The 25,875-nt window shown below is 36.6% G+C and overlaps 1 protein-coding gene across 1 annotated transcript in view; it reads right to left on the bottom strand.

Moving 5' to 3' along the window:
* Nucleotides 1-25,875, bottom strand: part of ASCC3 (activating signal cointegrator 1 complex subunit 3) — a 331,824-nt gene that overhangs the window by 49,772 nt on the left and 256,177 nt on the right. Inside the window, exons 35-36 of the mRNA XM_061207037.1 lie at nt 24,060-24,171; nt 23,728-23,862 (exon numbers count right to left, since the gene is read on the bottom strand). Coding sequence (XP_061063020.1) covers nt 23,728-23,862; nt 24,060-24,171 — 247 coding nt within the window. The remainder of the gene's footprint in view (nt 1-23,727; nt 23,863-24,059; nt 24,172-25,875) is intronic.

Here is a 25,875-nt window from a genome sequence, read left to right as displayed (position 1 = left end):
GAGAACGTAAAAATAAAATGCAGATGGTGTGAATAATACTACTGTAATAAAGACCATCTCGATGTATTTTATTTGGTAGTAACAACACGAATTTTTAGAATACATGTACACATGAGAATGGGGCACATCCATTTCTTTGGGTTGAGAAATCAAAAGATATTCAGCTTTTAATGTATCTCTGGAGAGGAAATTCCTCTAGGTTTCTGCCATATGTATACGGCTCGGCATAAGAGTATTCATTTTAGTCCTTCTCACAGTGGGAAGACTATAGTTTGCTAAGAATTATTAATCACTATTTAAATCTTTTTCTTGAATGAGCTTTTCAAAACTATTCAGTTAATTAGTAAGTTATCCTCTATTGTCTAACAAGGCAAGCTTTATAAATATCTCAATAGTAGAATTCACATATAGGGCTATATGAAAACATATCAAAACAAAAACCACTTTCCCCACTGATTCACTTTCAAAAACTTAAGTTTAACTGATTATAAATTATACTTAAAGAGATATTGGTCTTGTAAGAAAAGTTTTCCAGTGTTTTTTTTTTTCTATTATAAGTAATGCTGTGATGAACATCCGTGTACATATATCTTGACTTGTTTCCTCAGGACAGATTCCTAGAAATGGAATTACAATGCCATGGAGCAGAAATTTTTTAAAGCTTTCTTTCTTTTTTTTTTTAAACTTTGACAGATATTGTCGAATTTCTTCCTAGAACGTTTGGGTCAATAAAGACTCTATTTAGCAGCGTCTGGGAATGTTGCAACTCACAGCACACGCACCATCAATGGATATTATCCTTTTTGAATTTCCAACAATTTAACAGGCTAAAATGATTGCTACTTTTTTGTTTCAGTTAATATTTCCTTGATTACTGAGAAGTCTGAGGGTTTATTTTTTATGTTTGTTAAAAATGAATTTGTTTTTCTGTAAGTTGTTATTCAATGCTTTCTTTTCATGTTATCATTGGAGTCATAGTGGTTGTTTTTTCAATATTTTGATTTAAAAAATTAAAATATATTACCCTTTTGATATAATTAAAAATAATAATGACAAATATTAATGCTTTAAAAATTTTATATATAGAGACATGCATGTATTTTATATTTTTATGTAGGCAAATTCATTCATTTCCTTTTATAATTTCTTCAATTCCTTTATGCTTTTTGTTTCTTCCCCTCTCCCTTGAAATTTAAACATTCTTCTTGGCTTTGATCCTTAATCTGACTGAATTTTATTCTGGTATATGCTATGAAATTAGACTCTAACGAATATTTTTCCAAAATGTTACACAATTTACCCAACAATATCCGTTGAATAAACTACCCCTTAACCAATGATTTTATGATGTTTTCCTTTTATTTGGTTAGTGCTTCACACAGATTAAGTGAGATAGGTCTTGACCAATGTGTGAAAACAATCCTGGCTGAGGTGGGAAAGGAGGCATTCCTGGCCTATGGAGTAGAAGGAGCTCCACAGAGATGCAAAAGGGGAAGAGCAGTGCAAGAGGGAGGCTGCTTTTACCCTAGCCCATCCTGGAGCTGGCTCAGAACAGTCTCATATGGCATGCCAAGGAGTCAGAATTTATGTTATGAGGTGTTTTTCAATAGAAGAGGATAATGATATTTGTCCTATGTTGGTATGATTTATATAAATTATAATAAATCAACTACTAGAAGTTTTTATCAATGTTAAAATATTACTATTAATAAAAACTAGTAAGAACAGAGATGAATGATTATCATATGGTAATGTATTGAGGCTTTACACACATTCTTTTATTTAATCTTCCCCTTTATTTTATAGAGGAGCATGGAGCTTGGAGAGATTAAGTGACTAACCCAAGGTCACATAGCTAGAAAATGACAGAGTCAGGTCTGTGTGACTCTAAAGCCCATGTTCTTAATAACTAGACCTTCAGCATACTCTAGACATGCTGGTACAACTTACACTTTTGAAATAGTTAATATCAAACTATAATTACTTCTTAGACATAGGCCTTTTCCCTCCTTGAAGGCAGGGACCGTATCTTAATTATCTTTGTCCTCTTGCACCTAACACAGTAGGTGCTAAATAAGTACTTGCTGGCCTGTTGAAGATGTGTGTTTAAGAATGTCTGTAGGATAGTGATATAGGTATAGAACAGATGATAAGCTTCCAAATAAGAGAAAATGACGGACAAGCAAGACAAAGTGTAACTCGTAAGGGACGCCAAGAAGAAACTGAAGTAGAGGAAGGAAGCGATTAGAGAAGTGTGGGAAAAAAAGGTACGGTCATTTACTTCCCCGTTAAAAATTAAAATGAAGCAATGCATTATTTGTGTATCAAAAATGCTAATTTTTGAAAAGCTATATTTAGCAAGTACCTAGACTTTAAATATGGCCCCCTCCCCTAAGTTTCATATTAAGCAATGTAATGTTTACCTAATTGTTCAGGAAGAGAAACTATTATATCACAGCCCAACTTAGAGCTGGCATTACTAATGAACTATATTAAATTGACCAACGCTTTAACTGCAATTGAATGAAGAGAATTTTTCCAGATGAATATATGCCTAATAAAATGGCCAATTTGATTTGCCTGATTTTTCTGTCAGCCAGGTTCCAATGGCTTCCTGGCTGTTTTACAGCTTTCTACTTAGTCCCAAAAGAAAGAACATTTTTCTAACTAATATAGCTTCCTCATAGATTTCAAGCCCAAGTTCCTAATTCAAAGAAGTGCTAATCTATTTGCAAAGCATCTTAGTGAAGGAGTAATCACCCAGCCATAATCACTATCACAAATCATAATTACTTTATGATTTCTTCTAATTACTAAGTGGTTTTTAACAACTATAAATAGATGAGCACTCTTAGGAGCACAGACATTGGTCTGGAAGTCAGGGTAATGTCTCATTAAAGAGTTGTAGTGCTTTTTTATTTGGAGGTAGGATAATGTGGCAGTGGGGAATCATTACTTTAACAGACTTTGTCACTCCCCTGTGGTATGCTAAAACCCAGAGCCATGGTCTCCAGTAAAATATTAACCTGGGGAGAAAGGCAGAGGCAATAAGGGAATAAGAGCAGAAAAACCTAAGAGAGAAAACTCAGAAAAATGACAGTGTGATCAAGAATACCAAGATCTCTCTGGAGAGATATACCATGTTCTTGGATTGGAAGAATCAATTTTGTGAAAATGACTATACTACCCAAAGCAATCTAAATCTAAATCAATGCAATCCCTATCAAATTACCAATGGCATTTTTTTTTACAGAACTAGAACAAAAAATCTTAAAATTTGTATGGAGACACAAAAGACCCCAAAGAGCTAAAGCGGTCTTGAGGGAAAAAAACGGAGCTGGAGGAATCAGACTCCGTGACTTCAGACTATAGTACAAAGCTACAGTAATCAAGACAATATGGTACTGGCACCAAAACAGAAATATACATCAATGGAACAGGATAGAAAGCCCAGAGATAAACCCACACACCTATGGTCAACTAATCTATGACAAAGGAGGCAAGGATATACAATGGAGAAAAGACAGTCCCTTCAATAAATGGTGCTGGGAAAACTGGACAGCTACATGTAAAAGAATGAAATTAGAACACTCCCTAACACCATACACAAAAATAAACTCAAAATGGATTAGAGACCTAAATGTACGACCAGACACTATAAAACTCCTAGAGGAAAACATGGGAAGAACACACTTTGACATAAATCATAGCAAGATCTTTTTTGATCCACCTCCTAGAGTAATGGAAATAAAAACAAAAATAAACAAATGGGATCTAATGAAACTTAAAAGCTTTTGCAAAGCAAAGGAAACTACAAACAAGACAAAAAGACAACCCTCAGAATGGGAGAAAATACTGCAAATGAATCAACGGACAAAGGATTAATCTCCAAAATATATAAACAGCTCATGCAGCTCAATATTATAAAAACAAACAACCCAATCCAAAAATGGGCAGAAGACCTAAATAGACATTTCTCCAAAGAAGACATACAGATGGCCAAGAAGCACATGAAAAGCTGCTCAGCATCACTAATTATTAGAGAAATGCAAATCAAAACTACAATGAGGTATCACCTCACACCAGTTAGAATGGGCATCATCAGAAAATGTACAAACAACAAATGCTGGAGAGGGTGTGGAGAAAAGGGAACCCTCTTGCAGTGTTGGTGGGAATGTAAATTGATACAGCCACTATGGAGAACAGTATGGAGGTTCCCTAAAAAACTAAAAATAGAATTACCATATGACCCAGCAATCCCACTACTGGGCATATACCCAGAGAAAACCATAATTCAAAAAGACACATGCACCCCAATATTTATTGCAGCACTATTTACAATAGCCAGGTCATGGAAGCACCCTAAATGCCCATCGACAGATGACTGGATAAAGACGATGTAGTACATATATACAATGGAATATTACTCAGCCATAAAAAGGAACTAAATTGGGTCATTTGTAGAGATGTGGATGGATCTAGAGACTGTCATACAGAGTGAAGTAAGTCAGAAAGAGAAAAACAAATATTGTATATTAACGCATATATGTGGAACCTAGAAAAACGGTACAGATGAACTGGTTGGTAGAGCAGAAACTGAGACACAGATGTAGAGAACAAACGTATGGACACCAAGGGGGGAAACTGGCGGGGTGGGGGTGGTGGTGGGATGAATTGGGAGATTGGGATTGACATGTATACACTAATATGTATAAAATGGGTAACTAAGAAGAACCTGCTGTATAAAAAAATAAAATAAAATTCTAAAATTCAAAAAAAAAAAAAAAAAGAATACCAAGATCTCTCAAATGAAGTTACCATATGTTCTTTAGGGGGAAAAAAAAAAGCAATACTAAAATAAAACTCACTAAAGGATACATCCTAGGGTGAGGGCAAAGTTTTCTTAGAGATCATAAGGAAACCCAGACTGTACTCTTCTTTATCCCTCCAAATATTAATAATGAAATAAAAAGTTTCTGAGTAAGTCCAATAAGGCCAGCCTTTCTGACAGTGACTAAGTGTTCTGAACCCCTACGAAATGTAAAGGTATTTAGTGTAAGGCAGTTTTGAATGTAAAACAAAAGTAAAACACAAAAAATAAACCCAAACTAAAATGTAACACAAAACAAAACATCTATCTAGATCAAGATATGTTCCAATACGTATCTTATACCTTAGCTGTTCACACTAATCCTGTGATTATAAGTAGGGCAGGTCTGATTGCACATCTTTTAATGAATGGGGAAACTGAGGTTTAGAGGGATGAAATGACTTGCCACTTATACAAAGACTTAAACTGGCCATTGTGAGATTTGAACCCCTGTTTCCTAAATGCAAATACCATATTCATTCCCCCACACTACAGCCACCTCAGTCTATTAATGGCCATCACCCACATTTATAGGTCCTTCTCAACCTCCTCAGTTTCAGCTGATAATCATGAAAAAAATCAAAGCAAAAACAAGGGAATTTCCTCAGTATCTTACCATCTCTTACCAACCTCCTGACACCTATGCCCTAACACTGTCTAGTCTCCTGTTACAATGGATTGTCTCTTCTTCTACCAGAGGCCAATTCTTTCACTTATGCAGTGATTCCTATTTCCCCTTCATTTTCTTAAGGATTTTTTCTCTTTCTTATATCATTTTTTCCCTTTCTGTAGGATCATTTCTATCAGCATATAAATATGCTATAAAATCTTTAAAAAAAAAAAAGGAAACTGATTTCATATCATCTCCCCCTCCCGAGCTCCAAGCAAGAATTAGCTGTATTTGCTGTCTCTGCTTTCTTAAAACCCATTCTCTCGAGTCCTCTCACATAAGGCTTTCATCTCCTGTGACGCGACTGAAATTACTCATTAAAGACATCTAGGAGGGGACCTTCAAGATGGCAGAGGAGTATAAGAAGTGGAGGTCACCTTCCTCCCCACAAATACATCACAAATACATCTACATGTGGAACAACTTCTACAGAACACCTACTGAATGCTAGCAGAAGACCTCAGACTTCCCAAAAGGCAAGAAACTCCCCATGTACCTGGGTAGGGCAAAAGAAAAAAGAAAAAACAGAGACAAAAGAATAGGGATGGGACCTGTACCTCTGGGAAGGAGCTGTGAAGGAGGAAAAGTTTCCACACACTAGGAAGGCCCTTCACTGGCGGAGATGGTGGGTGGTGGGGGGAAGCTTCGGAGCCACGGAGGAGAGCGCAGCAACAGGGGTGTGGAGGGCAAAGCGGAGAGATTCCTGCACAGAGGATCGGTGCCGACCAGCACTCACCAGCCCGAGAGGCTTGTCTGCTCACCCGCTGGGGCGGGTGGGGGCTGGGAGCTGAGGCTCGGGCTTTGGAGGTCAGATCCCAGGGAGAGGACTGGAGTTGGCTGTGTGAACACAGCCTGAAGGGGGCTAGTGCGCCACAGCTAGCCGGGAGGGAGTCTGGGAAAAAGTCTGGAGCTGCCAAAGAGGCAAGAGACCATTGTTTCGGGGTGCACGAGGAGAGGGGATTCAGAGCACCGCCTAAACGAGCTCCAGAGATGGGCGCGAGCTGTGGCTATCAGCGTGGACTCCAGAGACGGGCATGAGACGCTAAGACTGCTGCTGCAGCCACCAAGAAGCCTGTGTGCAAGCACAGGTCACCACCCACACCTCCCCTCCCGGGAGCCTGTGCAGCTCACCACTGCCAGGGTCCTGTGATCCAGGTACAACTTCCCCAGGAGAACACACGGCGCGCCTCAGGCTGCTGCAACGTCACGCTGGCCTCTCCCGCCGCAGGCTCACCCCGCATCCGTACCCCTCCCTCCCCCTGGTCTGAGTGAGCCAGAGCCCCCTAATCAACTGCTCCTTTAACCCCGTCCTGTCTGAGCAAAGAACAGGCGCCCTCAGGTGACCTACACGCAGAGGCAGGACCAAATCCAAAGCTGAACAACAGCAGCTGTGCAAACAAAGAGAAAGGAAAATTTCTCCGAGCAGCCTCAGGAGCAGCGGATTAAATCTCCACAATCAACTTGATGTACCCTGCATCTCTGGAATACCTGAATAGACAACGAATCATCCCAAAACTGAGGTGGTGGACTTTGGGAGCAACTGTAGATTTGGGGTTAGCTTCTTGCATCTAATTTGTTTCTGGTTGTATGTTTATCGTAATTTAGTATTCAGAGTTTATTATCATTGGTAGATTTGTTTATTGATTTGGTTGCTCTCTTTCATATATATGTATATATGGATGTATATATTGTTCCTGTTTCTCTTTTTGTGAGTGTGTATGTGTATGCTTCTTTGTGTGATTTTGCCTGTATAGGTTTGCTTTTACCATTTGTCCTAGGGTTCTGTCTGTCCGTTTTTCTTTCTTTTTTTAGTATAGTTTTTAGCGCTTGTTATCATTGGTGGATTTGTTTATTGGTTTGGTTGCTCTCTTCTTTCTTTCTTTTTTTTAATTACTTCTTAATTTTTTTATAATATTTTAATTTATTTTTTATTTTAATAACTTTATTTTATTATTCTTTCTTTCTTTTTTTCCTCCCTTTTCTTCTGAGCCGTGTGGCTGACAGGGTCTTGGTGCTCCGGCTGGGTGTCTGGACTGAGCCTCTGAGGAGGGAGAGCCAAGTTCAGGACATTGGTCCAACAGAGACCTCCCAGCCCCACATAATATCAATTGGTGAGAGCTCTTCCAGAGATCTCCATCTCAACGCTAAGTCCCAGCTCCACTCAACGACCAGCAAGCTCCAGTGCTGGGCACCCCATGCCAAACAACTAGCAAGACAGGAACACCACCCCACCCATTAGCAGAGCGGCTGCCTAAAATCATAATAAGTTCACAGACACCCCAAAACACACCACCGGATGCGGTCCTGCCCACCAGAAAGACAAGATCCAGCCTCATCCACCAGAACACAGGCACCAGTCTCCTCCACCAGGAAGCCTACACAAGCCACTGAACCAACCTTGCCCACTGGGGACAGACACCAAAAACAATGGGAACTACGAACCAGCAGCCTGCGAAAAGGAGACCCCAAACACAGTAAGTTAAGCAAAATGAGAAGACAGAGAAATACACAGCAGATGAAGGAGCAGGTAAAAATCCACCAGACCAAACAAATGAAGAGGAAATAGGCAGTCTACCTGAAAAAGAATGCAGAGTAATGATAGTAAAGATGATCCAAAATCTTGGAAATAGAATGGAGAAAATACAAGAAACATTTATCAAGGATCTAGAAGAACTAAAGGGCAAACAAACAATGATGAACAACACAATAAATGAAATTAAAAATTCTCTACAAGTAAACAATAGCAGAATAGCTGAGGCAGAAGAATGGAAAAGTGACCTGGAAGACAAAATAGTGGAAATAACTATCGCACATCAGAATAAAGAAAAACGAATGAAAAGAATTGAGGACAGTCTCAGAGACCACTGGGTCAATATTAAATGCACCAACATTCAAATTATAGGGGTCCAAGAAGATGAAGAGAAAAAGAAAGGGACTGAGAAAATATTTGAAGAGATTATAGTTGAAAACTTCCCTAATATGGGAAAGGAAATAGTCAATCAAGTCCAGGAAGCACAGAGAGACTCCCATACAGGAGAAATCCAAGGAGAAACACGCCAAGACACATATTAATCAAACTATCAAAAATTAAATACAAAGAAAAAATATTAAGAGCAGCAAGGGAAAAGCAACACATAACATACAAGGGAACCCCCATAAGGTTAACAGGTGATCTTTCAGCAGAAAGTCTGCAAGCCAGAAGGGTGAGGCAGGACATATTTAAAGTGATGAAAGGGAAAAACCTACAACCAAGATTACTCTACCCAGCAAGGATCTCATTCAAATTTGACCGAGAAATTAAAACCTTTACATACAAGCAAAAGCTAAGAGAATTCAGCACCACCAAACCAGCTTTACAACAAATGCTGAAGGAACTTCTCTAGGCAGGAAACATAAGAGAAGGAAAAGACCCACAATAACAAACCCAAAACAATTAAGAAAATGGTAATAGGAACATACATATCGATAATCTCAAATAAACAACCTAACCTTATACCTAAAGCAATTAGAGAAAGAAGAACAAAAAAACCCCAGTTAGCAGAAGGAAAGAAATCATAAAGATCAGATCAGAAATAAATGAAAAAGAAATGAAGGAAACAATAGCAAAGAGCAATAAAACTAAAAGATGGTTCTTTGAGAAGATAAACAAAATTGATAAACCGTTAGCCAGACTCATCAAGAAAAAAAGGAAGAAGACTCAAATCAATAGAATTAGAAATGAAAAAGGAGAAGTAACAACTGACACTGCAGAAATACAAAGGATCATGAGAGATTACTACAAGAAGCTATATGCCAATAAAATGGACAACCTGGAAGAAATGGAGAAATTCTTAGAAAAGCACAACCTTCTGAGACTGAACCAGGAAGAAACAGAAAATGTGAACAGACCAATCACAAGCACTGAAATTGAAACTGTGATTTAAAATCTTCCAACAAACAAAAGCCCAGGACCAGATGGCTTCACAGGTGAATTCTATCAAACATTTAGAGAAGAGCTAACACCTATCCTTCTCAAACTCTTTCAATATATAGCAGAGGGAGGAACACCCCCAAACTCATTCTATGAGGCCAACATCACTCTGATTCCAAAACCAGACAAGGATGTCACCAAAAAAGAAAACTATAGGGAATATCACTGATGAACATAGATGCAAAAATCCTCAACAAAATACTGGCAAACAGAATCCAACAGCACATTAAAAGGATCATACACCATGATCAAGTGGGGTTTATACCAGGAATGCAAAGATTCTTCAATATACACAAATCAATCAACGTGATAAACCATTTTAACAAATTGAAGGAGAAAAACCATATGATCATCTCAATAGATGCAGAAAAAGCTTTCGACAAAATTCAACACTCATTTATGATAAAAAAACTTCCAGAAAGTAGGCACAGAGGGAACTTTCCTCAACATAATAAAGGCCATATATGACAAACCCACAGCCAACATCCTCCTCAATGGTGAAAAACTGAAACCGTTTCCACTAATATCAGGAACAAGACAAGGTTGCCGACTCTCACCACTGTTATTCAACACAGTTTTGGAAGTTTTAGCCACAGAAATAAGAGAAGATAAAGAAATAAAAGGAATCCAAATCAGAAAAGAAGAAGTAAAACTGTCACTGTTTGTAGATGACATGATACTACACATAGAGAATCCTAAAGATGCTACCAGAAAACTACTAGAGCTAATCAATGAATTTGGTAAAGTAGCAGGATACAAAATTAATGCACAGAAATCCCTTGCATTCCTATACACTAATGATGAAAAATCTTAAAGAGAAATTAAGGAAACACTCCCATTTACCACTGCAACAAAAAGAATAAAATACCTAGGAATAAACCTACCTAAGGAGACAAAAGACCTATATGCAGAAAAGAATAAGACACTCATGAACGAAATTAAAGATGATACAAACAGATGGAGAGATATACCACGTTCTTGGATTGGAAGAATCAACATTGTGAAAATGACTATACTACCCAAAGCAATCTACAGATTCAAGGCAATCCCTATCATACTACCAATGGCATTTTTCACAGAAGTAGAACAAAAATTTCACAATTTGTATGGAAGCACAAAAGTTCACGACTAGGCAAAGCAATCTTGAGAAAGAAAAACGGAGCTGGAGGAATGAGGCTCCCTGACTTCAGACTATACTACAAAGCTACAGTAATCAAGACAGTATGGTACTGGCACACAAAAACAGAAATATAGATCAATGGAACAGGATAGAAAGCCCAGAGATAAACCCACACACATATGGTCACCTAACCTTTGATAAAGGAGGCAAGAATATACAATGGAGAAAAGACAGCCTCTTCAGTAAGTGGTGCTGGGAAAACTGGACAGCTACATGTAAAAGAATGAAATTAGAACACTCCCTAACACCATTCACAAAAATAAACTCAAATGGATTAAAGACTTAAATGTAAGGCCAGACACTATAAAACTCTTAGTGGAAAACATAGGCAGAACACTCTGTGACATAAATCACAGCAAGATCCTTTTTGACCCACCTCCTAGAGAAATGGAAATAAAAGCAAAAATAAACAAATGGGACCTAATGAAACTTAAAAGCTTTTGCACAGCAATGGAAACCATAAAGAACATGAAAAGACAACCCCCAGAATGGGAGAAAATATTTGCAAATGAAGCAACTGACAAAGGATTAATCTCCAAAATATACAAGCAGCTCATGCAGCTCAATATCAAAAAAACAAACAACCCAATCCAAAAATGGGCAGAAGACCTAAATAGACATTTCTCCAAAGAAGATATACAGATTGCCAACAAACACATGAAAGGATGCTCAATTTCACTAATCATTAGAGAAATGCAAATCAAAACTACAATGAGGTATTACCTCACACCGGTCAGCATGGCCATCATCAAAAAATCTACAAACAATAAATGCTGGAGAGGGTGTGGCGAAAAGGGAACCCTCTTGCACTGTGGTGGGAATGTAAATTGATACAGCCACTAAGGAGAACGGTATGGAGGTTCCTTAAAAAACTAAAAATAGAACTACCATACGACCCAGCAATCCCACTACTGCTCATATACCCTGAGAAAACCATAATTCAAAAAGAGTGATGTACCACAATGTTCATTGCAGCGCTATTTACAATAGCTAGGACATGGAAGCAACCTAAGTGTCCATCGACAGATGAATGGATAAAGAAGATGTGACACATATATACAATGGAATATTACTCAGACATAAAAAGAAACGAAATTGAGTTATTTGTAGTGAGGTGGATGGACCTAGAATCTGTCATACAGGGTGAAGTAAGTCAGAAAGAGAAAAACGAATACTGTACGCTAACACATATATATGGAATCTAGGAAAAATAAAAAAAAAGGTCATGAAGAACCTAGGGGCAGGACGGGAATAAAGACGTAGACCTACTACAGAATGGACTTGAAGACATGGGGAGGGGGAAGGGTGAGCTGGGACGAAGTGAGAGAGTGGCAGTGAGATACATACACTACCAAATGTAAAATAGATAGCTAGTGGGAAGCAACCGCATAGCACAGGGAGATCAGCTCGGTGCTTTGTGACCACCTAGAGGGGTGGGATAGGGAGGGTGGGAGGGAGATGCAAGAGGGAGGGGATATGGGGATATATGTATACGTATAGCTGATTCACTTTGTTTTACAGCAGCAACTAACACACCATTGTAAAACAATTATACTCCAATAATGGTGTTTAAAAAAAAAAAGACATCTAGGAGCTCTATCGTATCAAGTCGAGTGATTAATCTCAGCTCTCAACCATTCCGTAACAACAGTTTTAACTCAGTTGATCACCACCCCCTTGTTGAGATTCCTTTTTCCCTTAGCTCAGATCAGTGCACTCTCCTGCAAGTTTTCCTTCTTGTTTATCATCCTTCACTCTCAGTTTTCTGCTGACCCACCTCCTCCGCCAACCTCAATAAGCTAGAGTTCCCAGAGTGCAATCTGCAGACCTCTGCTCAATACTCACTGCCCAGATGATCTCAACCCAACTCTGGACTCTGAAATTTTGAATACTATCCATGTGGCCTGTCACCAGCGGCCCCCAAAACAAACAAGAGACTTTGCTCTTAACTCAGCCTTCTTCACTGCAATAAATGGTTTTCTCTCTTATTGAATTGTTCCAGCCCCAAACCTAGGCATCACCTTTATTTCTTCTGTTTACTCTGTTTACTTATAATCAATCAATCAACTAATTACTGTTGGTTCAACCGTCAAAGCATCCCGAATGATAAATGATTTCTGCAATAATCATTTCTCTACTAAGGAGGCAGTCTTTTTGGAATTAAGAATACCACATTGCTCTTTTGATCAAAATTCCTCCAATGGCTTCTCTAAACACTTTGGATAAAATCCAAACTCCTCAGCCAGGCCAAAGACGACCTTGGCCCTGCCCACCATGCCCGCTAAGTGCTTATTCCACTCTAGCCACACAGGCTTTCTTGTCGTTCCTTGAACCTCTGACAAGTAGCTCCTGCTCCATGGCCTTTGCATTTGCTGTTCCCTCTGCCTAGAATTTCTTCCCTGAGGCTTCCTCATGAGTTGCTCTTTCATGTCACTCAGTTCTCTGTTCAAATATCATGTCCTCAGAAAAGCTCTCCTTAACTGTTCTGTGAAGAACAGGTTTCTCTAGTTACCTTCAGACTCCTGCCTTATTTAAAAAAAAAAAAAAATCTTATATACATTTGAACTTATATTACATGTTTATTTGTTAACTTGTTTGTTTGCCAACCCCATTATGAAGATAAGATCCATGAGTACTGGAACTTCATCAGCCTAGCGTGCTGCAGTGTATTCCATGCCTGGAACATAGTGTGTGCTCAATAAATATTACTAAATATAAGAAGAGCTAACATTAACTAAGTACTACAAATGAGCAAATGACCACTGCTCTGTGATTTGCCTCTATTAACTAATTTAATCTCCCAATAAGTCCATGAGATACTTATGGTGGTAATATCACAAAAGCCATAGTTATGGAATCATGCTTTACTTGGACTATAGGCTCTTTTCTTTAAAACACAATGACTATGAAAAGAACAACTCAGAAGGATTAATGGACGAGAAACTGTCTTGTGAGAAACTGACCAGGAGATATAAATTCCTACACAATCGAAATAATGGCTAATATATGAGGACTAGTGGTGGTTTGGTAACAACCAATGAGGTGAGAGAACAATCCAGTATTTATTAAGTATAAGGAAATATAGCCAGGAATAACAAACAAATTAAAAAAGGGTAATTGTACTGCTTTCATTAAACCCCCTCCAAACTTATAAAAGCAGTATTATCTGTAAAACAAGATTCAATAAAACAAGAAGATGGCTAACTATAATATCTTGTCCTTAAACACATATTAGGATACACGTTAACACAGTTCATGATAGAGAATTTATAAAAATTTTACCTGAAACTGTGTCAATACAGTTAAAAAAGTTTTTTTTAGAGCACATAGTGTTTCTATACATTATTACATAGAGAAAAAGTCTGGCATGTTAGTTAACCTAAAGGGCTATATATCTCTCAGCACCAAGGAGTATTTCTATGGTTATTTTTTTTTAATTACATGTTTCCAAAACAATGTAATACTGAAGGACTCTGCTTATACCAATAGGGGGTTGGGAAGGATATTTCTTTTAGGATGTTTAATTTTTCTTTTGCTTTATTACACAGAAAATTATATTGAAGTAGATTTAGTTGGCTTTAAGTATTGGGAATGGTCACACTTATTTACCTACTTGGCTGCTTTGTTAAAATACAAGGCAATGTTTTGGCATTATTTCTATTGGGAAGGTATTTAGGACAGGAACCATGAACCTTTTGGAATACTTCTAATCACCGTTATTAATTGAGGAGTGAGCTAGCATTGATTTCTGAACTGCTCCACCTGCTGGACCAATGAAACCCTAACAATAATTTTAGAGTACTTAAATTTTATTGGGATGAAATTAGAAACATTCTGAGCAGAAACCAATTTCTAGCATATGAAAATTATATTTTAAAATGTTTTATCCACTATTAACGTTTTTATTTTCCACTTATTTTTATAGTCTAAACAATGCTCTGCTTATTCAAAGTAGAATGAAGTGACAAATGGTTAGAATTTAGGGAAGAGATTTTATTCCCACAAAGATAATAATCTTCAATCTTATTTTCATTACATTTTTATTTCCCCAATGTGATTGCATGTGTACTGACAATTCTAAATAGTTATGATATCATTAAGTTAAGCAGAGAGTTACTACCAATGATAAACAAAAATATATCCAAAACCAAATTAACAATGATTTACTTTGCCAAGTGATTCATGATAGGGTTCCCTGAAAAGCAGACTACCCTGGAGTTTTACAAATATGACTTAATTTATATGAAACCACTCAAGATTTTATTTGTAATTTTAAAATGTCTAAATGGAGTCTCCTTTTGCAAATGCTTTTAACGTGACCCCCAGGAGTCTGGTGATCCAATCCTGCCCGTAGTCCAGGCTGGTGACTCTGACTTTTGAGGACAGCATCAGCAACACTTCTGCCTTGAATGCCGTCAGCAGGACTGAACACTTCCCGTGCAGAGGCAGAACTATATGAAGCAGCAACAGCAGAAGAGACAGATAGACTCGACACAAGCCTACTCCTTTGTTTTTATTAGGTTCTTTGGCCTCTAGGACAAATCTCCTTAAAAGATACAGGTCTATCTATTATTTCCTTGGTATTCCCCCAGGAGCACTGAGTATTGGATAGAACACTTAGCAAATCTTACAACTTAGGCTGAGAAGGTTAATGGTATATCCCTTTTATATACCATGTTTTGTAAGTTTTATTTAAATAAAAGGGCAAAATAAGATGCAAGAAGAGGAAAAAGAAAAGTACAAAATAGCAAAGGGGAAAAAAAAGAGAAGAGCATTTAAAAGTTTGCTGGGGGATATGAATTCTAATTTCAACTCTGCCCTTTGGGAGCTGAGTTTTTGTATTATTTTTCCATACCAGTTTGTGTCATCTTGGGCAAAACTGGGTCTTTGTTTTTTGAAAAAATGAGAAAGTTAAACTAGGTAGTAATGAAAGAAATACTAAGGATAGTCACACTTTGGTATCTAAACTTATTTCTTAATTAACAACCCTATTTAATCACCAACATTTAGAATCTCAGTAATTGACAGTTATTCTGTGGGACAGTTTAGGAAGCCAAAAGTAATTTTTAAAAAAGTATCAAAAATTTAAAACAGGACAAATTTCAGGTAATATTAAAAATACATTTTATGCTCATGAGAACACAGTTAGCTTAAAAATCTTTAGAGGAATCTACTAAATCACAACAGATCTGAGAATGAAGGTTTTCACCAGGAAAATATTTCACTTTTCTCTGTGCTAAGAAAAGCTTGTAAGTGCAGAAAGCTAGGAAGAAACTAGGAAATAATGGAGAATAGGGAAGGTCTCAAGGGAAAGAGACCAAGAGAAGTAGAAAGATACTTTTTTTCCGAGACATTTGCCATCTGTGCCTCTCCAAAAGATGCCAAGCAGCTCCCCAGACTGAGGGTTAGGAAGCTCTTTCTCATGAACCCTGGAAGATATCCCATTAGGTTTCCTCACTAGGATGATAAAGAGTAGCAGATGGGATCCTGCAATTTTCACGAGGTTATTTGGAAATGGAAGGCCATGAGGCTGGTGATGTTCACCGTTACTCGGTTAACCTTTCCTTCCTTTCATTTTTCCTTTAATGAACTCTTTAATTTTACATGTGGGGTCCCCTACCAATGGTATTCGTATCTGGCTTGTCCTTTTTATTTATTCCATTTAAAATTTCTCTCTTAAAAAAAATTCTTGCTTATTTTTCCAAGCCTATGTTTAAGAAAGATACGTTTGTAATTTTCAACCAAGAGATTTGTGGTTGTGTCCCAAAGAGGATAAAATTCAAGCATTAAAAATGCTATATCACTGAAAATGTCGTCTATATGGGCAGAGCAAAGAAAGAACCAGTATGCTTTTAAATAAAGCAGTGCAGAGAACTGTCAAACCTGGAAATAAATAAATAAATAAATAAACAAATTTATTTATTTATTTATTTATTTATTTATTTATTGGCTGCGTTGGGTCCTTGTTACTGCGCGTGGGCTTTCTCTAGTTGCGGCGAGCGGGGGCTACTCTTCGTTGCAGTGCACAGGCTTTTCGTTTGCCGTGGCTTCTCTTGTTGCTTCTCACGGGCTCTAGGCGTGCGGGTGAGCTCAGTAGTTGTGGCTCGCGATCTCTAGAGCGCAGGCTCATTAGTTGTGGTGCACGGGCTTAGTTGCTCTGCGGCATGTGGGATCTTCCTGGACCAGGGATTGAACCTGTGTCCCCTGCATTGGCAGGCGGATTCTTAACCACTGTGTCACCAGGGAAGTCCCCAGAAATTTATTAATATATAAAAATCTAAATTTTTATGGTACTTTTCTAAATTTGGAATGGTTCTATTTTATGTTAACACACAAAACCCATACTTTTAGTCAATATCTAAGGTTTTGTGGAAAAATAAGTATTTCACAACTTTTCAAATTGGATATTTGATATATAGACTCATGTTTCTGCATAGTCACAAGAACCTTATCAACTGAGTATATCTTCTTAAAAAATCTATTGAAAATTTACAATGTTGTGTTAGTTTCAGGTGCACAGCAAAGTGATTCAGTTATAGATATACAGATATTCATTCTTTTTTAGATTCTTTTCTCATATAGGTTATCCCAGAATACTGAGTGGAGTTCCCTGTGTTCCTTGTTGGTTATCTATCTCATATATAGTAGTGTGTGTATGTTCATCCCAAGCTCCTGATTTATCCCCACCCCGCCACCATGTCTCCCCTGTGGTATCCATAAGCTTGTTTTTGATATCTGTAAGTCTGTTTCTGTTTTGTAAATAAGTTCACTTGTTTCATTTAGAGACAAAATACATTTGGGGCATATTTTGCTTTCTTTCAAAGCTATTAATACTATGGTAAGCATATTATGAAAAATTCATTCATATAAATTTCCCCAACTTTGAAATCTTTTTATTTCTATTACTCTTAGGCTACCTTCTAAAAGTCCACTGAACATATCAAATCATAATCCTTGTTTGTCACGATGACCGGCACCTTCTACTCTAGACTTGGCTTTCAGTGCCAACATCATTAAGAGATTCTTCAAATTACTTTTTAAATATCCTTTTCCCTCAGGATTTTCACTTATATCTAATTAGACTACTTACTCCATGCCATGTAATCCCTGTTGCCAAAACTGCTAAATGCTTCAATAAGTAGGAGGAGGGCATCAATGGAGCAAGACAGATGTAATGTCACTGGTTAACAATAGAAGTGTAAAGCAGCTGCCTTAATTATGAAGCTTATTAATTCATGGTGTTGAAAAAAAAACTTGGCAAGAGTTCTTATAAAATATCTAACCTTTTCAAATAGCATGATATTGCTTAAAACTTAAAATCTATGTTTTCCATAAGGAAGGTTGAAATAACTATTTTGCCAGTAATTAACATATGTATTTAAAACCTGTAATTCTAAGTCACAAGGTCACACATAATTTTAAAAGCAACTCTGCTTCTTAACTGACTTTTAAAAAGTATATACCATTACATTTCAATACTTAAAAAATTTTTTCCATTTGGAATTAAATCATAGGATAAGGATAAATATGTCTAGGAGAGGAAGTAAGGAATAGGGAAGAGAGTTCTAAAGAGCTACTTCGTATGGAACCTGGGAAAACTTAAACAACCTCATCAAACCTCAGTTTCATTTTCTATATATTAACATTTACCATGAAGTGTTATCTGAGGATTATAAATAATGTATATTAAGTGCCTGGCATGTAGTAGGTGCTCCATAAAAGGTAGTTATTGTTATTTTTTAACGAATATATTGAAAAGACTACATTTAAATAAACGGGTTGCTGTCATAGAGTAAGTGAAGAGAAATAGTTTTAATACAATCTTCAGTCTTACACCTAGAATAGAGTAATTTACTATCATTTAAAGACAATGACATCTAAAAATGTAAGCTAGAAACAGCTCAGTTTCTTAAGAAGATGAGTAAGTGAAAACGGAAATCTCAAAAGAGGTGTTAGCAGAGAAAAAAAAAAAATTAGTGGAAGTGTGTTTTCTTTTTTGGTGTTGACTGAAATAAAGATTTACATATAATGGAGTAATAATCAACAGGAATTAGTTCCTGGAAGTATAACAGACTGTCACATTTAGAAAATCAAATAACATCCCTCCACTCCCTATATTCTAAAGGATAAAAAATATTCCAAGTATCATCTGAAAAAAAAAAAAAATGGTTCTGATGAACCTAGGGGCAGGACAGGAATAAAGACGCAGACGTAGAGAATGGACTTGAGGACACGGGGAGGGGGACGAAGTGAGAGAGTGGCACGGACATATACACACTACCAAATGTAAAACAGATAGCTAGTGGGAAGCAGCCGCATAGCACAGGGAGATCAGCTCGGTGCTTTGTGACCACCTAGAGGCGTGGGATAGGGAGGGTAGGAGGGAGGGAGACGCAAGAGGGAGGGGATATGGGGATATTTGTATACATACAGCTGATTCACTTTGTTATACAGCAGAAACTAACACAACGTTGTAAAGCAATTATACTCCAATAGAGATGTTTAAAAAAAAATATTCCAAGTATCTAGTGGACCAAGAGAAAAATACCATACAGATGACACACTTTCATCTAATCCTCATTCCTGTCTCCATGGTCTGTAACAGAATGATCAGCATCTACCACACCAAATATGACACGCACAATTCATTAGTAGTTTTATCATTCATAAATTCTTTCTAGCCCTTTTTGAATCTATATATTTTTGGCCTACATTATATTCATCAAGTGAAGTAATAAATTCTCTGAGTTTATTACTTGCAGGATCAGATGGAACTTCCTATTAATTAAAAAGGTTACTTGTGTTCATGACGTAAAGAGGGCCTCCATTCATAAGGTTCATGATTTTAATATCTGTTACCTGATTCATATCCTCTGCCTCTGCAGACTGCAATGCCCCAATCACATACCTCCCATCATTTGAGCGGCTCCCTTGGGTCCATTCAAACTTTCTCCATGATGTTCTTTTGATGTGGGGTCAGCAGAAATGCATATAGCAAACCTCGTGCACAGGGAAGATTAACATGAAGGAAGAATACTATATCCTGTTTTGTTTTTAGAGACTCTTTTTGATGGTGGGCAACATTCTGCTATGATTCTTAGAGCGTCACACTGTGCTGATGACCTCAGTCAGGAGCAACACCCAAGTCTTTCATAGTTTATTACCATGGCCCATAGATTATCTGTGCATTAACACAGACACAGACACAGACACACACACACACACACAGTTTGCCACTAATGTTCACTATTCTATCTCATGCCCCTAGAATGAGCCTTACACATTGTAGGCACAAAGTAAATATTTTTTGGATGAATCAATATATGGTCTGTGGGTAGAAATGTGACCGATGGAATTTAATATGGACACATGTAGAATAACATATCAAGGATAAAACATCTAAATTATACATACTTCATCATATGCTTAAGATATTTCTTAAGACAACTCCATTTAGCTTAGCTCCTTACTATTTGGAAGAGTTTAGTTTTCATCTTTATATTAAACTCAGAAATTTCCTGTTGCCTCCATCCTTTGTCAAAAGGGTGATACTGTCAATATAATAAATACTATTCTGCAAAATACCAGGCTGACCCCAACAAGCCTACTGACAGAGGAAAAGAACAAAAAGGATAGAATTCAAAAGTTAGGGTATACATGTACCTAATGTATGGAATTTTTTTTTTAACCAAACCTGACAACCTTCTGCTACGGAACACGGTGGAAGAGGGAAGCCTGAAGGGCCAAAAACACTGTGAAAGGATGCATACCATGAAATGACCTGATTATATGGCTTTCTCTTTTTAGTTTTGAAAGAAAAACTAAAGGCAATAAAATTGTATCCCTACTTAAAAGTTTATGTATTTTTAAGTGCTTGATGAAAGTCAATGAATGTTTTAATATTCCTTTTTTCATTCTATGGTTACCTTCTAGTTTGTTTTCTCTGTGCCAACAATAATCACATTGCAACATATTCAGAACACCTACAATAAAAATCTTAATGAACATAATTTCTACACTATCATTAATACCAAAGACAACAAATACCAAAAGTTAAATACAATATGTAGCCTAAGAAATAATGAGAAAACTTTATTCACTGCCAAAATTAAGTTGATGAAATATTATAGTGAATTCAAAATAATACTCAAGAGATTAGAAGCTTTTCAGTTGTGATCTTTTCGGGAATACTAAAAATTCCTCTTAAAAATAATTAATAAATTATAAAAATAAAAAAGTTTGAAAATGACTTCAGAAACATCAGTCACTGTATCTTAGTAAAAGGAGATGCTGATAGTAAATAAGTTATAATACTGCATTGTTCGAAAACATAATGTGACATTATTAAACATTATAAAAACAAAAGCAATGGGAGTGGAACGAGGTGTTTCACACACACTGCTTTTCTTTGCCCTGTTGTGCTAGTCATCCTCTTCTCTATAGCTCCTGCTTGACCAGTTGTATCTCCTTGTTTCAAAACCACAAGGAGATTAATATGCAGTTTTGGAGGTAAGAGCAGAGAAGATAACGAAGCTATGTGAGTCATTTAGTACTCTCTGGTGTGATCACAAAATAATATTTAAAAACACTTTTCAGTGAAAGAATGATTTCTAGAAATTGTACTATAATTACTTCAAACACAATCCTGCTTTATTATTTAATGTTTCTCTGTTAGTTACACATATGTTCCCTAGTACATAGAGAATAATTTCTACATAAGAAATTAGCAAAACCGTGGTACCTGCAGATCTCCTCATCCATATGAGTCCTATACTTCTAATGTCCCAGTGTCCTCCCTCAAAAAGAGGTCTCACTTAGATATTACAGACTTAGACACTACCTAGCAAAAGCTGAGAGTCTCATGGACTAGACACCGTAGGATGAAGAGATTATATCATTGTTGCTGTAGAAATCATTAAGGGAGTATGCAGAACAGTATCTATGTGAATATACTGTAGTTTACCTTCTGTGTATCTGCAGACGAGTCGTTCTGTTTATTATTCACAAAAGAGTTGACTTTATTTTAATAAAGATATACCACGAGATCAGTATTAACTGGTTTTAGGCAGTGTGATGCTGGAAAGAAACAGGCTGCTGAAAGGATGTGAACAGACCTCTTGCTCTATCAGTGCCTTCTTATGGAAAAGACTGAAGAGAAAAATGATTGAATTCCCTTGGTACTATATACATTTGGGGTTTTTTTTTAGTCGGGTGGAATAGGCATATGGTTTTCACAAACTTTTACGAACAATGTGCATCTAGTCTAGACATACTTTGAACCTCCCAACTCAGTATTTTCCAGCTCACTCTGTGTGTGTGTGTGTGTGTGTGTGTGTGTGTGAGAGAGAGAGAGAGAGAGAGAGAGAGAGAGAGAGGGGCATGAGAGGCAGCACAGTGCAGTGGTTAAGAACGTATACTAAGGTGCTAGGCTGCAAACTACTCACTTGATGTGCAACCTTGGACAAGTTGGTTACTCTTTAAAATAGGAATAATAATGGGATGTTATCAATGTCAAATGAGTGGCTTTGTTAGGATTAAATGAGTTTATCAATGTAACGTTCCTAGAATAGTGCCTGTCACATGAAAAGTGCTCAAAGGTATTAGCTGTTATTATGTGTTCCCAAGTACTTTAAAATACTAAATTAGGTAAATATATCAAGGTAGGTAAATATGAAAGAAACATTATATTCTTAAATCTAACAGATACTAGTTTAAGATGCTTGCTGAAATTAACTAACCATTATTTTACTGTCTTCCCCCCAGAAAAATCCTGTTTTTATGAATATCTGTCTAGGAAATGATAAAAACCTCATTCTTAGAAATCTAAAAGAGATTCTTAATTTTTAAAAAATATCCTTACCTCAGAAATGAATTGTTAATTTGACAGCAAAATCATTTTCTTGAAAGCTGCCTCATATACTTTAATCCTCTACTCATTTCCATAGAGCAAACAATAGAAAACTGATTTATACAGGATCCATCCACCCATCCATCAATTCATGAACAAATATTTTCTGACTCATTACAATGTATTTGGCCCTATGCCACACACAAAATCTCTACACTAGTTTCTCAAAGGGAAAACACTGAAAAATTGGAAAACTGTGAATGGGATACTGATGTCTATTGAGAATGATAAAGCAATAGGAGAGGTAGGAAAAAAGCTAATAAGTAAGTGAACTACAGCAGAATCAGTGAATTTATAAGAGAAGGACCTTAAAGACATTATAGCCCAATGGGTCTTAACTTTTTAAAAAAGTACCAACACACCTGAGGGGTAAAATAAAATACAGTATTTACTTATAACATATATCCTGATTAATGTGCCCACAAAGTTTTATGGTAAATTATTACACTTAAAGTCAACAACAACAAAATAATGCATACATAATATGCAGGAAGGAAGTAGAGAAGATACTCCTAATAGTAATGTCAACTTCAATATTAAATTTAGCTCTTAGCTTCTCGGCAAAAAAGCAAAATGAACATAGTATAGTTTTTTACCATGTGATAAATCTGATTGTATATTTTTTTTGGAAGGGGGGGAATGGGAGGAGTTAACTTTTCTGGCATTAATTCTAAGAGAACTTAATCAAGTGGATCCTTATGTTAAGAAACATCAGCAACATCATAGTTCCAACAAGAATTACCCAAAAAGAGCAATAAGAAAAGCTTTCAACTATAATTCAGAGAGGTTATTACACTGAAGGCTAGGGAGATCACCTGGCTGCTGAGGAGAGCCCAGTTTATACCTATTATCCTGGCTTAAATATCAATAGTGCCCCATTCCATTCTCAGACTGACCCAAGTTTGGATGATAAATTACTCGGTCATCTTATCTATGGGGAATTTAGTCCAGATTTGCTTTGTAGTGATCGTGTTTGACAGAAGAAAGAACTTCATAAAACAGTTTCTGCCAAATTTCAAGAGGAACTAGATGGCAACAAATTAAGACCCAAATTAAAAGTGAAGGTATGAAATATATAAAATATAATCTCTTTGTATTAAAAATGGTGCAATAATATTGTGAAACTCACACTCAGAATTGAAAGCAATTCTTCAGTACCACATTCAGGTTTCAAACGCTCCTTGAACATTTTAACTGTTTGGTGCTTTAAATAGTAATAAGAGGCAATCCGGCCATATGTCAGTGGTTCAATGCTCCGATTATCCTGTTTCAAAAGAAATATAAAATAACATAAATAAAAAGTACAATAGCAGTGTATATATTCATAAAATTAATAATTCATACTGTAGGTTGCTGTTCCAACTGTTTCATTACAATTTTTGGTTATCGTTAGAAGCAAAAGCCCTATTATTAAAAAGCTGGGCCATCTTTTAAATTGGAATGTGTATGACCGAGTCGTACCTCTCCCACCTCAATACAGTAGGAATGTTCCAATTCAACCAGGGACTTCTCAACCAGATTGGACAGAAACTTGTTCACAGAATCATGGCTCACATCACTCAAATTGTAGTAGCTAGAAAACAAGCAAGGTCATTATTTGTTTCAAAATATTTCCTATTAAAACTATCACTTCAATTTCACCTCGTTCTTTTCAGAATTTCAAAAAAAAAATTCCATTTATAGCAAATCAAAGGAATAAAGCAATTGCAATTACCATTTCCATTTTACAGATCAAAATCCCCATACTAAGGTTTATTGACACTGATGAACAATGGCAATATGTTAAAAATATGTAAGATAAGCAGATAAAATTCAGCAGCACATTAAAAAGATACTAATTTTCCAGTGTTAAAACTGACATTACTTCAGTTTACACATCTACAGCAAACTAAACTTATATACTAGATTTAGAAAAGGTGAGAAGCATATTATATATAAATATATAATTCCCTTTTTTATGTAAAAACTCATCCTCAGTAACATTAAAAAACTCAAAGAACAATTGATTTGGGTGGCAGATGAGTTCTTTTAGGAAATTTAGTCAATTGTTCCCCTAATGCTTAAGGAGTAAATATTCTAAAGATTAGAAGGAACATCATCAGGCTAACAAAATAAGCATTGTAAGTAAGCTTACCTATACAGAAAACACATAGGTTCAGCTCTATATATCTTCTGAGTAAAAAACCTAAGGACATGCAATTCACCTGAATGCTCCTCCCTGTAACTCCAAGAGATTTTTGGCAAATCCCTAAGATCACCAGGAATCCGTGTCTGGGAAAAGATCCAAGAGGTGAGGGACTGCCTCCACAGTCATGGCAGATTGCTAATTCCTGTTGTGTGAACCCTGCCCACTAGTCAGCATGGAGAATTTACATGCCCTACCTCTACCCAAGTCAAGGAACAGGAGTGGAAAGTGGCCTCGGAGAACAGACTCTCATCACCGAAACCCAGCACGAGGGTTTTATAGCTATACAGGACTAGGAAGGGGGTGGTCACAGCCTGAGGAAGAAAGTGTTAACAATCTCAAATGGGAGAGGTCTAAAGGCCTCCCAAGCATGGTGATTTTTTTTTTTTTCTTCTTTCTTCCAAGGGAAAGATTTGGGGTCAATACTATAAAAATTTATTTAAAAACAGAAAAAGCAGGACTTAAATCATGGCAGGATATATTTTCACTAGAAAGAGAAGTTAGCCCAAAAGTCTAGGTACAACCAAATATATGAGTTTCCACTGAGTATGGATTAATAATAGGTTATTTATTTGGGAAAATAACTGTAAATCATAGTTATATGCTGAGGATTTAATTCTCATAAAAGAGAATTAGTTACTTAAATTTTAGTCTGTAGAGAAATTATTGCCCTTCCTGGAAAAGTTCTTTTCATAAACCAAAATAAAGCAATATTTATCAATGAACAGACAAATACTAGACAGATCAGTGCTGTTGTTACTTTAAACAAAATGCACAGACTTCTATCTAACCAGGCATATGTGAAGGTGAAAAACCAGCATTAGAAACCATTAGAAAATATTTCCTTTATCCTGAATTGTGACTGAGAAGGAGTATATAGTTAGAATAATTTATTCTGCATTAGAGGTGAAAATAAAAATTCTGAACATTCAAGGCTCCATAAAAGAGACAGATCCCCAAAGCTGTTTCAAATTATTAACAATATTTTTTTGTCTTTCATTTTTTTCCCCCAACAAATGAAATTTATCAGCCAAACTTTCTGCAACGTAAGTGCTTACTTTATATTTCACATTCTTTTGGCTTGCTAAGCCT

This window comes from Eubalaena glacialis, chromosome 12 (assembly GCF_028564815.1).
Source record: "Eubalaena glacialis isolate mEubGla1 chromosome 12, mEubGla1.1.hap2.+ XY, whole genome shotgun sequence".
Taxonomy (NCBI): Eukaryota; Metazoa; Chordata; class Mammalia; order Artiodactyla; family Balaenidae; genus Eubalaena; species Eubalaena glacialis.
The sequence above is the reverse complement of the archived record's forward strand: the minus strand, read 5'-3'. Positions and strand labels throughout refer to the sequence as shown.